Raw genomic sequence first — 14,934 nt, forward strand, 5'->3', positions numbered from 1 at the left:
CGAAGAACGAAAATCTTCCAGGGCGGGCGGGCAAAGATAATCATCCATGTTTTAGATTTCAGGGTTTTTCAATATTTCGATCATTGGATAACGCATTGAAGGAACATGGTTTACACAGTGCGAGCTAGCGTACGAGTCAGCCTTCCGAGTAGCTGCACTGCAGTAACTCGCACTGTTTGGACGTTACTTACGAGTAACTCGTACGTGCGAGTTGGTCAGTAGCTCGCTTGCCGGCAGCAACTCGCCCATGACAGCGGCTCGGCCGTCGCTCGCATCGTTTGGACGCGTTCGGCAGTAGCTCACTAGTGCCAGAGCGTATCACCGTTTTTTCAATTAAAACAAGTTCACCCGACATCGTGACTCGACTCGGACTAGGACTGGGTGTCGTGTAGACAGAGGCGAGCCGAGCTACTGGCGTACGAGTACACAAACCGAGTAGCTGTCTACTAGCCAGGCAGCATTTCGCACTGTGTAAACGAGCCTTTACTATAAAAAAAACAACCAACTTTAATCAGACTCGTCAATCCACTTTATTAAGTTTTATTCTTTTAAGATTCCCAAGAAGGCTTCCCGCACATTCCGCGGCCGCACGACTCACTACACAACACAAGCGGCACAACGAATGGCCCGATCCATCTCTGAGAGATTTACTATTTATGTCGGTGCGTCCCGTCGATACATGTCTCAAACAACTACAACACGAGCCAGCTGCTGCCGGCGCCGACAGTACAAGGAGTCAGGCTTCTTCACTGACCGTCAGCAGATACTCTGTCAATACATCACCTTCATTATTTTATAAGTACCTACTAGTGCAGTAACAGCCATGCTCAGTTGCAACTAATTTGACAAAAGTAGAAGTAATGTGGGCCAGTTTATGTTGTTACAGTTATTAGGTTTCCACTTCAAACTTTTCCTAACGCAAGTACGAGTATACTAACTTCAACGTATTTATTGCAATTTATCCTGACAGTTGGTAAGTGTATTACGTAACTGATCGAGGAGCGAGGACATTGTCGGAACTCCTCACGCGCCCGAGCGCGGAACAACTTGCTATTAAATTAAAATACTTTCCCACTTTTACGGCAGTTTGGCCGCTGAAGCTAAATAAAGACGCAACATATTGCAATTTGCAACACCCGCGCCAGCCGACCCGTGTCCTGTCCACTGCTGCTGCATGCTACACTCACGAGCAATGATGAAAAAGTTTCGGTGACAATAGCACCGAATTACTCCTAAACGGAAATTTCTAGCAATGACGCCGTTTAATATTGCATTAGAATATTACCAAACAAAAACTTAAATGTTCATGCCTATTTTTTTTAATGGGAATTTTGTAAGTGTAACTGTTTTCATCGCTCGAGAGTGTACATGAAGAATTATGTAGATACGTATATGGTCATGGAGCTGGTACTGGCAGGATGGAAGTGTAGAACTCAGAGTGTGGGGCAGTGGTCTACTCACCACTGCTGTTATTGAATAGTATATTTGACTTCTTCAACATGCGGTGTTGTCTACAGTTACTGGCAACTAAGCTCTCCGGAGGATGATTATGATGATGATGACCATGTAAGGGAGTTATAAGCCACCTAAAGCAAAATTATAGTAATAGTTACTGAGTCGTATGAGATCTAGAAGCATAGGTTTAATAAATCACTTGTGCAAAGTACAAAGAAGAACCATATCTAAAGAGGCTTTTATCTTATATCCCTCAGTCAGTGTATTATTTATTTACAGCAACGCGATATCTCGTAGTGGCCCTCTCGTCTAGAAGTTTTATTGACTTTGTCTAGATTTCATACGATACGAGCCTTCTATACGTGGAACTTACTTAAGCCAAATGGTAAATAAACATTTACTCGACCGATATTTTTCTTTGTTTGTCCGGGAGTAGTGTTGCGGCGCTGGTTTATATATAAATAAGTAAGTTCAGTCGCGGAAGTGGTGCGTGATACTCACATGAGATCTAAAAGTAATTATAAAAATGTATATTTTATTAAGGTACCTATCTGCTTTCATAATCATTATCTCCTGTACTGTAGTGTGGCCTTCCCTAACACCTATAAATACTGTACATTTTTTTAATGATGTATAATTGACACTGTACCATATAACAAACATCGTGGCTCGTAAAACTATGCCCAAGTAATACTCATTAAAAACCGTTTCGAATAAAACTAAATAATACTTTATTCGAAATTTAAATTTTAAGTTTGCTTCGAGAAAAACTGTAACATTAGTTAAAAATATTTCATACAGCCATACAGCTATGTATTATTATTCTGGTCATAGTGGAGTTGGTTCTTGTGAAAGTTCCCCAGACAGCTAACTCAATAAGCTGCATTGTAGAGCTGGTTGGATCTCACGGCGACAGTGAATCCTTCCTAAGTGGCTATACACTTTTGTACCATGTCAAACTCATAAACCGCCTATTCATGCATGATTGACAATAAAGCATCAAGAAAGGCACAAAAAGGGAAGTCCCGCCTGCCATTGCCGTTCCATATGTCACTGGAACTTTTTCTTTGCTCGAGAGTATTAATATTATGTTGTCAATGGGCACGGCATCGGCAGTGCCCTCGCCAACGCAAGCAAAACTGCGTCACGGCCGTGACGCTTTACCATCCTTATTCCGAATGACTATAACCTTTCAAAGGAGCTTAAAAATGGTAGAAATGGGCAGAATCGCAGGTATGGCTCGGATCAGCGCCATCTTTATGCAAATATCTGGAATCGTTCCCCGGAGCGGCGGCGGTGGCGGCATTCATACCACATCGGGAACTTTTAGTGCTCGTTGTAAAAGAAATTGGCCACGAACACCGCGGACCCCCGGAACACTTCACATTCATCCGCCGACTTCCTCGCAGAAAGTCTTATTAGATTGAGACTTTAAATGAGAAGCCTGAATGACTCAGGACTTGATGAGAGATGGCTAGTATCGCAATGGAGACTTGTCTGATAGAGACAGGAAGAGAGCGGGTAGAGGCGGCCTGCTGCCACGAGGTTCCTCACAATAACGAGCTTGTTACAGCTGAAAGCGAAAACTTCACTTTCTTAATTAAGTTAGTTTGTGCACAAACTTACTTTAAGTTCGTTTAACACGTTTCCATCCAGAATTCTCATTCAGTATTTGACCTGGCTTCATTTATAATGAAAATCTTTGAGATTTCCAAGACAGCCTTGAATGAAACTAGCATAACTTGATTATACTTGTCTAACTAAACATTGGTATTTCGCATTGTTCTGGGTATCTAATCTCCTTCAATAATAACTTTGGATCGAGTTTGAAAGCAATCATTTACTTCAATAATATTGTTATTCTAGGAATCGAAACGATATACGACTTAGTTGTAATATTAACTTAATTTGGTTGTTCAATTGTACATACATATAATTAAATGATCTAGTTACTTAGAAGTTTAATTTTTGTTTGCATAAAAAATAAATGAGACGTTTAAAATGCTAATTATGTGGACATTTTATGAGAAGAGCACGTGGCTGAACTAACCTTATCTCCAAGCTGCCAGCTCCCAGTGTCTGTGGTGAGAGGCGCCTCACGACCACGCAGCGAGGACGGTTACGGGCAGCTAGTACGGGTACTTACGTCGCTTATAAAAGTATGTCTAGTACACCCAAAAACCCGGCCAGTTAGATTACCCATCAATGACTGGCTCATTTCAATGTCATGTAGAACCTGACCAGGATAAGGCGCCGCAGCTCTGCAGCACGGTAATTGCGTCACGCCGCCGCCGCCGCCGCCGCCGCCGCCGCCGCCGCCGCCGGCTGCACCCCGCTCGGCACGCGACTCACGGAATACAATCCCGTTTATGATATTACCTGATCTCGAACCGACTTTAAATAAATTTGTCGCTCGTACTCTCATTTCTTTTCGGCCGTAAAAATCTAATTTACTCACGAAAATTATTGCTTAAGCCATTCGTGACACCAGGTAAAAATATTCATATTGCTTGCATATTATTATCATTTCTGTCATCATCAGCAAGGTATCATCAGCCGTTGGTTGGACATAGCAGCACTACAAAACTTCACACGTACCTATATGCAGATATTTAGTAATTATTTACTTATTATTTACTTATGAGCATTTTAATGATGACACCGTACATTTATATTAAGTAAGTACCTACCTACCTTCCTCTAGTATTTAGTTATTTACAATAAGTAAATAAATAATATATAAATAAACAATAATTTTCATATTATGTAGTCTGAGCCTATCTGAAACCTAGTTAAACATTGTGAGATATGGCGTTTCGACTTTCTCCGTGTTCGGCATCATAAGGGTCACAGTGACAGTTAAATAAAGTCCATTTTTCTCTCCACCTTTAATTTGCAAGGTGCGGGTGCCTATATAAATAGAGTGAGTCGCCCGCGCGCCTCAGTTGGTTTTTGATTTTTGAAGTGAACACTTCGGCAAAATGGCTCAATGTAGCCACGGTTCTCGTCGGCTTCGCTCCGACGGGGAAAAATATAATATTGAATTTGCGGAGTCCTCGCTGCCGGGAGCTGTAGCGTGATGCGGACCAGGCGGCGCGGGGCCTGCCGGCTGCTGCGCACGCAGCGATTGCTGAGGATTTCGCAACGAAGGTTTGAGTTGATAAGCCGTGAGTAAAATGCTATTATTTACTGCTTTTAAAAGCTCAGCCACTGGTCATAATGCTCCGGCGCTTGGGGTTTTTATCCCACGCAGTAGGGTCCGATTCAATAGTCGTGGTGATGATTGATCACATATTCCGGTCCTACTAGTGGCGCTTGAGCTAGATACTTACATTAATGACCGCTTTAAGTAAAGCATATGTTAATTTTATACAGGAAAAAATTATAAAAATATATTTTTCTACCCTCAATTTCTAATATTTTTAGAAAACAGTTGATAAAAACTTTGCTATTACAATAATGCACTTGATTATGGCTTATGTAAGGCTTTACAAACAGGAGCTTTCCAGGACCGTCATAGGATTTTTTACAGGAAGCGCGTGGCTCCGAGTTTCAGTATGTTGGGACATTGTGGCATGTGCGGCGAGTAATGTGATCCGCCGGTACCTACCCGCTGAGGGTAGGCAGGCCGATTCGGTGAAATTAAGTTTCGTGTAACCTGCACCCGGCCCTGTGCTCCCGCGCTGGCCGCCGTCTCGTGCCACCTGCATCGCAGCGTACACCCGGCCCTGCGCTCCTGCCCTGGCCACCGGTTCGTGCCACCTGCATCGCAGCATACACCCGGCCCTGTGCTCCTGCGCTGGCCGCCGTCTCTTGCCACCTGCATCGCAGCGTACACCCGGTCCTGGCCCTGGCCACCGGTTTGTGTTACCTGCATCGCTGCATAGACCTAGCCATGCACTCCTGCCCTGGCGGCTGTACACCCGGTCCTGGCCCTGGCCACCGTTTTGTACCACCTACATCGCAGCTTACACCCGGTCCTGGCCCTGGCCACTGGTTTGTGCTACCTGCATCGCTGCATAGACCCAGCCATGTACTCCTGCCCTGGCGGCTGTGTTGTCCCACCTACATCGCTGCGCACACCTGGCACTCCTGTTCTGGTTGCCAGATCCAAACGCCCCCTGTCTGGGAAGAGATTTTATGCTCAGCGGAAACGCCTGCACTATTGCTAGCACGGTCATCATCATCATCAGCCATCATTATGAGCTTATTTAGAAGGTATCGAGTAACGTGCGCTATTCATCAGTGATTTTGGCATATGCAGACGAACGTTTACTGCCAAGGTTGGTCATGTTAGCCATACAAGGGCACACCAACGAAGCCTGAGTAACCACCTGCAGTCGCCGTAGCCACATCGGCATGGATGACGACAAATCGGGTAACGTGCACCGCTTCTAAAAGTGTTATAGCACTTCAATTTGATGCCTCCGCTGAGGTAGGGTATTCTATTAAAGCAGCTTTCTTCTGAACTGCCCAAAGTGACCTGTAGACTGCTCCTGGGGATAGTTGTGCAATCAATTTTTTATTTCGATGTCTCTGCTGAAGAAACTGTCTAATGCAGCTTTTGTTCTAAACTGCCTAAAGATCATTGGACTGCTCATGGGAATGGTGACGCACGGTAAGTACAGGAGCGTTACTCTATACTGATGAGAAACGAACGAACGAGAGCTGTCGTGCAATCGGCACGTTTAATACATACAAACAGATAGAGCGGCACGCGCCGCAGTGTACTGAAAGTTCGTTTTTCGTCATATAAAGTGACCCCCCAGACACTATCTTAAGTTTCATGACACATCGGCAGATTCCAGCTTTGAGTCTTTTCTTTTCTCGGCTGTGAGCAAAGTGAATCCCACCGGCGAGTGTTCAACCTAAAAGCACTGAGCTAATTCCTGATTTCGTGAAAGTCGCTGTTGCTATACCATACCGCTTCACAAGTTACCGAATTTATTATGATCCTACTGTCGGGTGATCATGATCGGAGTGTCATCGCGGTTTCTGAGTGGCACCATATTAGCTGTCTTCCTTATGTCCCAGTGGATTGTGAGTGTGTATCCGAGCTCTTTGTTGAAAAATGCGTGAACCTCCTACGCAGCAGCTGTCTTCTAGTTGTGTATCGAATAAATCGAATAACGGTGCTCTTGCACGAGACGACTACCTTTTGGTAAAATTATAACTTCCACTATTCTGGGAACATGCATATACCTACTGTGTACTGTGTATCACATCACGTGTAGCCGCAGCCCTACTCAATGTACGGAGCTAGATAATAAACAATGGCAGTCGTCATTAAATTTCTATGAATTTCGAAGGTCATCATTTGGAGCACAATCCAAAGTGTGAAAGTACCTATTCATGCCTAAACGGCTTCTCTAATATAAATGTATTTTTAATTCGATTCTGGCGCAAACGTTTCATAACTATTTTTCAACACTGTATCTGCTGAAACTACTTAGACTGACTGGTTAAGATGCAGACGTGCCGTTTTCACAATTCCATTTTGAGTAATCCTCAACTGTTTTATGGATCTTTCAGTTAGTTACGTAACTAGTTACCAAGTAAAAAATTACTTGTGTCATGCTCGTACTCGCATCTCATTTAGGAGCTCTCTGGCCTCTAGCTGAAGGCTAGAACTGGTATATATATCTACTAAGCTAGTACAGAGTTATAACCGGGCAGCGGTGACGTGGCAGCTGCTTGATTTATTAGAGTTTGCTGAAAACTTTCTAAATAAGTAATAATTATTAGTCATAATATTAACTCTTTGCAGTTCTTTCAGAATGCAATACCAGGTCGCTGAAGTAGGTAACCTTCCTTAACTGGACAACAACAACAAGAAGCCTTTTTGTTTTAAATAATGTCACAGTTATTCGCCGTTCCACTGTCATATCGATGTCCAAGGACTTTTTCTTGGGTATAGCTAACTACCTAAGCTTACCTATAGATAGCCGCAAGCTATCCGCTGTTGGCGAACTGTCAGTTCTGATTGATAAGTCAGGCTCGAGGTGGCTCGTCCAACTGTCCATGTTCCCGCCACCATGATTGTTGCTTCCACAGATTAGAGAGTCTATGTTGGCTGTCGTTGCATCAGGTCTGATCAGGTACAACTAACATCTTTACGTACCATGTTTATTTAATCGAGCTATTTTATTTTGTTTTATCTAGGTTGACTTAATGGTTTCAAAATCGAACCTACAACAATGTAAGTAGGTACCTACCTACGTACCTTTGAAGTTGCAACAAGGCGAAGCCTTAAGGTTTTGGCCGAGACCTGCCCTTAGTGTTGACGAACATACCTAAAGGTGACCTTGTTAATGTTTTTCATATGAAGTACTGAACATTTTACTTATCCTGGTGGCATGACTGATCATTTACTTACCCAGTTAAGACATGTTAGCCGGGTTTCATTTATCAACTATTATAATTGTTATTGTTGTGTTAATCAATCTTTATTAATTGATGTCATCTACCAAGGAATGCTGCCAGAGCTCATAATATTCACACATGATGATACAGAATGATAGTAGCCCACAAAATGGGTGCAAAGGCTTATAAAATAACTTTCCTTCCTAGTAGGACTGCACAGGAACTCGTTAACCGCCGAGTTAGTTAGAATACAAAATTAGACTGTGTGTTACTTGTCAATCTAGAATATGAATATAGTGACCTGCATCATGTTTTGAAAAACTGAATACTTAGTTATCCGCCAGTGTCACAGCCTTCATCTAATATTTTCCAGTAGCTGATGAGGCTGAGATATTTAGTAAAATTATCTTCCCTTCAAGCACCACTCCTCGTTCCAAGGACTAGATGCCGCGCCAGGTGTTGCAGGCCGTGTCGTCGTACAGGGCTGACTGAGCAGATCCACGAGGCTCCAGGGTCGGCTGCTGCATTTCTGAGGTCAGTCCAGAATTACATACCCTAGTCAGCATGTGCTGACCTGAGCCCCAGCGGCCTGGATCGATATTCTACATTTTACAGCTTTTAATATTGTTGCAAAGTATTTCACTGGTTCCATCCATTCGGCTAGTGTATGTTAAAAATATTGCCTTGACAATAACAAGATTTTGATCAATAATTACTTATAAGTATTGCTTTCGAAGAGGCACTGTGTGTATCCATATGTATAAATACCTACCTATATGTATAGGTACATACCTTCCATAACTTTCTGACAAGTCAGGAATAATAAGGAAGTACTTAAGTCTTATGTATACTTATACCTTTCTTTTTAGTATATCTATTACCTAGAAATCTATGCATTATAAATTTATAGATTCAAATATTTATCTACTGATATACTCTTCAGTAGCTTATGGGTCACAGTTGGTTTTCTCTCCACCATGCGATAATAAACACATCTCACAATGTTTAACTAGGTTTCAGATAGGCTCAGACTACATAATAGACGCATTTTTCCTGAAATAAAAATGACATATTATGTATCTAGCCTATCTGAAACCTAGTCATTTCTGCATGGTGATATTACAACTGAGGCGCGCGGGCGACTCACTCTATTTATATAGGCACCCGCACCTTGCAAATTAAAGGTGGAGAGAAAAATGGACTTTATTTAACTGTCACTGTGACCCTTATGATGCCGAACACGGAGAAAGTCGAAACGCCATATCTCACAATGTTTAACTAGGTTTCAGATAGGCTAGATACATAATATGTCATTTTTATTTCAGGAAAAATGCGTCTATTTTTCAGCTATTTTTGTCAGCCAGAGTTATTGAAGTCATAAAACCAGTAATGAATTTTACTCCATACTGATTTGTACTAAGTATTAGATATCGGCAGATTTTGGCGCTGGATACGACAAAAGCCATTGAATGTAATCAATAATATAATTTAGATTATAAGCTGAATTCTAAAGCTAGAATCCGCTGAGAGCAAATACTGTTCAAGTCTTCTTTATTTTAAAGTAGTTAAGTGCATTTTCTCGTAGCCTTTACTTTAATTCACTTAAGAGTACTTTTCACAACTTTCATAGCAATTCGTGAAAAAAAGTCATAGCTGCAGCTGCGTTTTATTAAAATTAGATATTTTATCTGCTATATCATTTTTGAAATAAATTCGATGTTTTTGTTACAGAATCACCTAGCTATACCTGAAACCTGAAGGCGCTACCCTCGTGACGTCACCGCGCGAGACGCGACGATCGGTTCATGAATACTTCTCCACTTCTGATTGCTTTTCCCTAAACTAGTTACAAACAAATAAAACTATGCTAAGAGTGAAAAGAGTTGAGAATTGGTTTCAGAAATGAAATGCTTTAAAGTTTGGGCGAAACTTAAATAAGGCCTAGACAAATATTCAAATTTGTGTCGTGAAGCGTGGGCCGAGAGGAAAAACTAAATTCAGTTCCAAAGTTTTTGTATTAAAGTCTGACGAGACGTATCTTAAATTGGATCTTTCACACTAAGCAAATAACCTACTCAGTTTTTAACAATCAAAATACTTTCTTATTAATTATGTACTTACCTTAATTATTAAAGTTTTTAAGATGGTGTATTCAAATCTATAAGTAATGAAATAAATAAACTAATTTAATGGTACCTAGTAAAGACACAACAAGACAATTAATAAATAACCAATTTAATGATTAACTACAACATAAACACTAAAACGTGACGAAAAGGGACAACCTCAGCACATGTTAAGGCTGGCTCGTCTACCGTCGCGGGACTACTCCTTCTCGTTCTGGCTCAGGATGGCGTAGTAGCTGTAAGACCCTTTCAGTATCTGAAATTCAATGATTTCTATCTTTTACGGACTATAAAATAAAGCTATAAAATTGATCACCATAAATACCTGGCTACTATAATATACAGACAGTAGGACGTAACACAAAGCTGTTAACAAATGACGTTGGGGAGGACAAAGGACAGCGGACTAGCGTAAGGCCAGGGACTATCGCTCAATAAAATCACCAGCACACTAGCCCAAATTCTGCCATCTACAACAGATGCTGTGGCCAATGATGATGATTACAGATATGTGAGATTTCTGGCCCAGCGCTAGGGTGCCATTTTGACTCCTTTATGTCGGGCGCAAACTTCCATTTAAAATGATTTGGATTAACAGTATAGATAGAGATCGCTATAAGCGATAAGTCCGCCTTTTGTACCCTAGTTAAGTGTTTATGTAAAATTTTATATTATTTCTTGGTGTACAAATAAAGAGTACTCTATCTATCTATCTAACAGTTCCAGAGTACTGACGGCGACGAAGGTGGGCACGGTGAGCGTGGTGAAGGGCCCGGCGGTGAGCGCGACGCGCCGCCGCAGCGCGCCGCCCAGCAGCAGCGCCGCCCGCCGCAGCGCCGCGCGCCGCCCGCCCCACGCCGCCCCGTACACGCCGCCCTCCACCTCCATGCTCTGACAGGAGGGAAGAGAAAGAAGGCCATTTACAGATTTTTTTATTTTTTATTTTATTTATTTGGGAAAACAAACAGTCTTACATTGTATAGTAGGTATTGTAAGTATATATGTAAAATTATGTTAGTTAAACATAAGACCCACAGCGTTATCCACAGATAGGTAATCAGTATAAAAATATATGCGTGCGTTGTGTAGACGCCGACACGACAACTGTTACGCAGTACTGTATAGGTACATGTAAAGTGCTAAACTCGACACGTGCCGACGACTACACACTACTTACTACTAACATGCAACGTGTCGTACAGTATTTTTTTAAACATAGGCTTGGAATAACTAAATATATCAATATCAGAAAACATACTATTAAAGTTATTGACCAGTCTGCGTAAAGGGACGCGCTCGCCAGCGTTCGTGCGGCAAGTGCTGGGCGCGAACAGCTGGCGAACGCGCACCTCACGTCGATGTACTGTTCTAGGTACTAGATAGGCAATTTGGCTAGTTAAGTCAATACAGTCAAAGAAATTGTGACATAAACCGTACAGAATCATGGCTCCAAAGACTGTTCGCCTAGATTTTAGTGTGGGCAAGTTGTATCTCGATAGTAATTGATCATATGAAAGATATGCGCGGAAGCATCTGTAGTGCACGGCTCGAAGAAACTTTCGTTGAACCCTCTCAATGCTATCTGTATATTTATTATAGAAAAACAGATTGTAGAAAACAATAAAGCATCGTTGTTAAATTAATATGTTATTGGCGAATTTCAAATAAAAACTACTCCAGTAGAGACACAGAGCTCGCGTTGGCCAGTCCACACTAGCATGGTTCATGTCATTGCATTGCTTTGCTGCTCCATATTAGTGTGTAGGTAACAATGGCAACATATGCTGAACCAGTTCAAACTTAACGAAACTTTTCAGACAGATACGTGTTTCGAGGTTAGGGGTTCTATTACTGCTGATTACTCTTGGCAGTCTTGACAATCTAGGATGTCTGCTTTGTGCTGGCCTCAAGTTTTTCAGAAACACTGATTTCCTTAAAACCTGAGGCCAGGACTACTCACAGTGTGCAGCGCGCGGGAGCCGTGCCAGCAGTACAGGAACAGCTGCGCCACGAGCGCCAGCAGGTACTCCGTGATCCACACCTGCTCCATGCGAGTCGTGCCCGCCTGGAACACAGGATTAGGTACATAATAATCGTAGAAATAACCATTTTATTGCCTAATTGGTTTACATTACATTACATTAGTACCAATACCACCAGCTTTCATACTAGTAACCAGTTACAAGGTATTTTTCACAGAGTACTTTGTTAATACTCAAAAGTATTTTTAAGTAGCATATACCGTAGTCAGTTGCTGTTTCGACAGCAGTCGCTAAACCTAGTCAGAGGCCATCGGGCAGCTTAAAAACATCTGACAGGCTGGTTGCCCACTTACCCGACAACTCTCTCAGCACAAGCATGCTTGTGTTGGGTTCCACCAACCCGTACTAGGCCAACGTGGTGGAATACGCCTAAAACACTTCCTTCATTGAAAGTAGACTCGTGCCCCAGCAGTGGCGACGTGATGGGTCGTGATGATGATATACCTTAGTAAGTTGTATGGCGCTGCAGCAGATCATGAGCGAGCAGATGATGATGTACAGGAACATGACGGGCGACAGCAGCGAGTCGAACAGGCGGGAATATCTGGAAAAACATGTGAGACTTCTAGTGACATGAGTTTAGCTTTATAAATAACGTAACTGCTATTTTATAAACCACTAGCTGTTCCACTATAAAATGAATTCCACGATAAAAAAAAATAGCCTATGTTCTTTCTTAGGGTCTATACCACCTGTATACCAAATTTCATTCAAATTCGTTCAGTAGATTTTCCGTGAAAAAGTAACAGCCAGAGAGACACAGTTACATACTTTCCCATTTATAATATTAGTTAGGATAGGATTAGGATTAGTTAGAATAAGGATATATTTAGCTACTTGATCAAGAACAGATGTTGTTGATGGCAGTCGCGGATGTTCTGCAAGGCCTGGTGGTCGCTGGCGGGGCGCAGGTCGTCGCCGAATATTGCGGCGCAGTCGGCGCGCAGCAGCCGCAGCTGGCCCGCGAAAAACGTCATTATGGCCACCGCATTAGCGTCGTAAGTCGCCACGATGCCGCCGCCGTACACGCAGATCACGGCGTGCTCCAGCACGTAGAGCCAGTAGCCGGGCGGCCGTGTCTTGTCGAACGGCACCCACGAGCTCATGATCTCCGGGTAGGCGGCGTCCCCGCGCCGGATCTCGTCCTGGAAGGCGGGCGAGGAGAGGTAGGCGGCCAGCGGCGCCAGCACCACCGTGAGCACTGTCAGCGCCACCAGCGCCCAGTAGAGATAAGTCACCACGCGCGAGTAGCGGATGTACTGGTGCACGAGCCGGCCGCCGCCGCCGCCCCGCGCGCGCTGCTCCCGCTCCTTGCGCGAGATGGAGTCCAGGATGTCGGTCCAGTCGCGCTGCCAGCCCACGAAGGTCCAGGCCTTGACCACGCACACGGTGCTGAGCATGGTGATGGAGAGGTTGCGCAGCGCCAGGCCGAGGTCGCGCCGCAGCAGCCACAGCTCCGCGTACTGGCTGAGTACGAACAGCGTGGCCAGCAGGTGCACGCCGCGCGCCGCCCGCCCCCCGCGCCCCGCGCCTCCGCCCGCCGCGCCCTGCAGCATGCCCGCCAGCCGCAGCCCGCGCCGGTTGGGGCCCAGCAGTGGATGCTCGGGATCTTCCAAACCTTCGAGCTTCCGAAACATTCGAACGTTTATGACTGGCGAGTCGGCGAGGTCGAGTGCCGCTACGGAATGAAAGTTTCCGATCTCAATCGTTTTCAAGTAATGTGTAATTTGATTTTTTATGCCGGTAAAGTTTTATTAGTGTATCAAAGGAAAGCCGGCAATTTAGAGTAATATTTGTCACAAAGTGTCAGAGTAATTGCTACATACATTGACGCCTGTTTGGGTTGAAATGTAAAACTGTTACCAAACATCTAATTATTGGAGACACAAAAATCGGAAAATAGGTGAAACTGTTATTTTATTCACGGAAGACAAAATGCTTTATAAATGTATTTTTTTGCGGTTCCGTAATAACTCTCCTTAAACGTTAAGATCTATCGTTACTGGTAACGTAATAAACCAGTAGATCAATATAAATTATTTCCCTTATGATCATAAATATACTTTAAGTACCTAGCTGGTACTACTCGTACGTACGTGAAATCCATCCACTGTAAAGCGGCAGCAACCGAGACGGAAAATTTTAAAAGGCAGTACACTTAAAACCGTAAATTGTGTTTAAGTGAATGTGTCAGCATTGTTCAGGTTATATATCGCGGCGACTAGCGGGCGGCGTTGTTTGCAGCCCGACCCCGCCGCCGCCGCCGCCGCCGCCGAGATTCCAGAGATTTCCAGAGATCTGAAGCTCGATTCCGGAAATACGGAAATAATCTCCTGTGCCACAGATATAATAAGTATTAAACTATCCAGTGCCGAAATATCGATCAATAAAGTTTATAACGAGTAAAACTTAAAAAATGCCATTCTGTCGATCTTGTGTAAGGGTGAGGCCAGACGAGCGTCATTTTGTGAGTTGTGATGTGAGTCGCGTATTCCAGCAAAAATATCTAAATATCCAGAGGCTCGTCTGGCCTCAACCTAAGTATATTTAAAAAAATCGGTCAGTATCTCTTTGAAACTTTGAACGTATTGTTGCGTAGGAATAACGCCTTTATTATGGAGTCTGACCTGAAGATAACAACAGAAGCTTTAAATAAAGTCTCGTACCTTAGCGTGTAGTGTGTGGAGGTACAACAATTTACGACATAACTCCAGCCCCGGCGGCGGCGAGGACGACGACACATAAACTAAGGACTTTGTCACATTCCACGGCCGCCGCGACGCACCGGAACAACAAGAGGTCGCAGGATAATTAAGTGGACAAAGGTTCTGAAGTACTTCAAAGCCTCGCTCAGGGCCGGACGTAATAAATCAAGATGCCGGAGATAAAAATATGTTTGTTATTAATTAAGTTTATGAGCTGTCGGGTTGGCCCAAGGGACGGGATTT

The 14,934-nt window shown here is 43.4% G+C and overlaps 1 protein-coding gene across 1 annotated transcript; it reads right to left on the reverse strand.

Moving 5' to 3' along the window:
- Nucleotides 1-9,957: 9,957 nt before the first annotated feature.
- On the reverse strand, nucleotides 9,958-13,623 carry LOC119694015 (odorant receptor 94b). Its single transcript, XM_048624585.1, has 5 exons — nucleotides 12,824-13,623; nucleotides 12,431-12,530; nucleotides 11,905-12,009; nucleotides 10,680-10,835; nucleotides 9,958-10,200 (listed from the first exon to the last, which is right to left on the reverse strand). Exons 1-5 carry the CDS (start codon nucleotides 13,621-13,623, stop codon nucleotides 10,144-10,146), a joined length of 1,218 nt encoding a protein of 405 aa, XP_048480542.1. The 3' UTR covers nucleotides 9,958-10,143.
- Nucleotides 13,624-14,934: the final 1,311 nt, after the last annotated feature.

This window comes from Plutella xylostella, chromosome 12 (assembly GCF_932276165.1).
Source record: "Plutella xylostella chromosome 12, ilPluXylo3.1, whole genome shotgun sequence".
Lineage (NCBI taxonomy): Eukaryota > Metazoa > Arthropoda > Insecta > Lepidoptera > Plutellidae > Plutella > Plutella xylostella.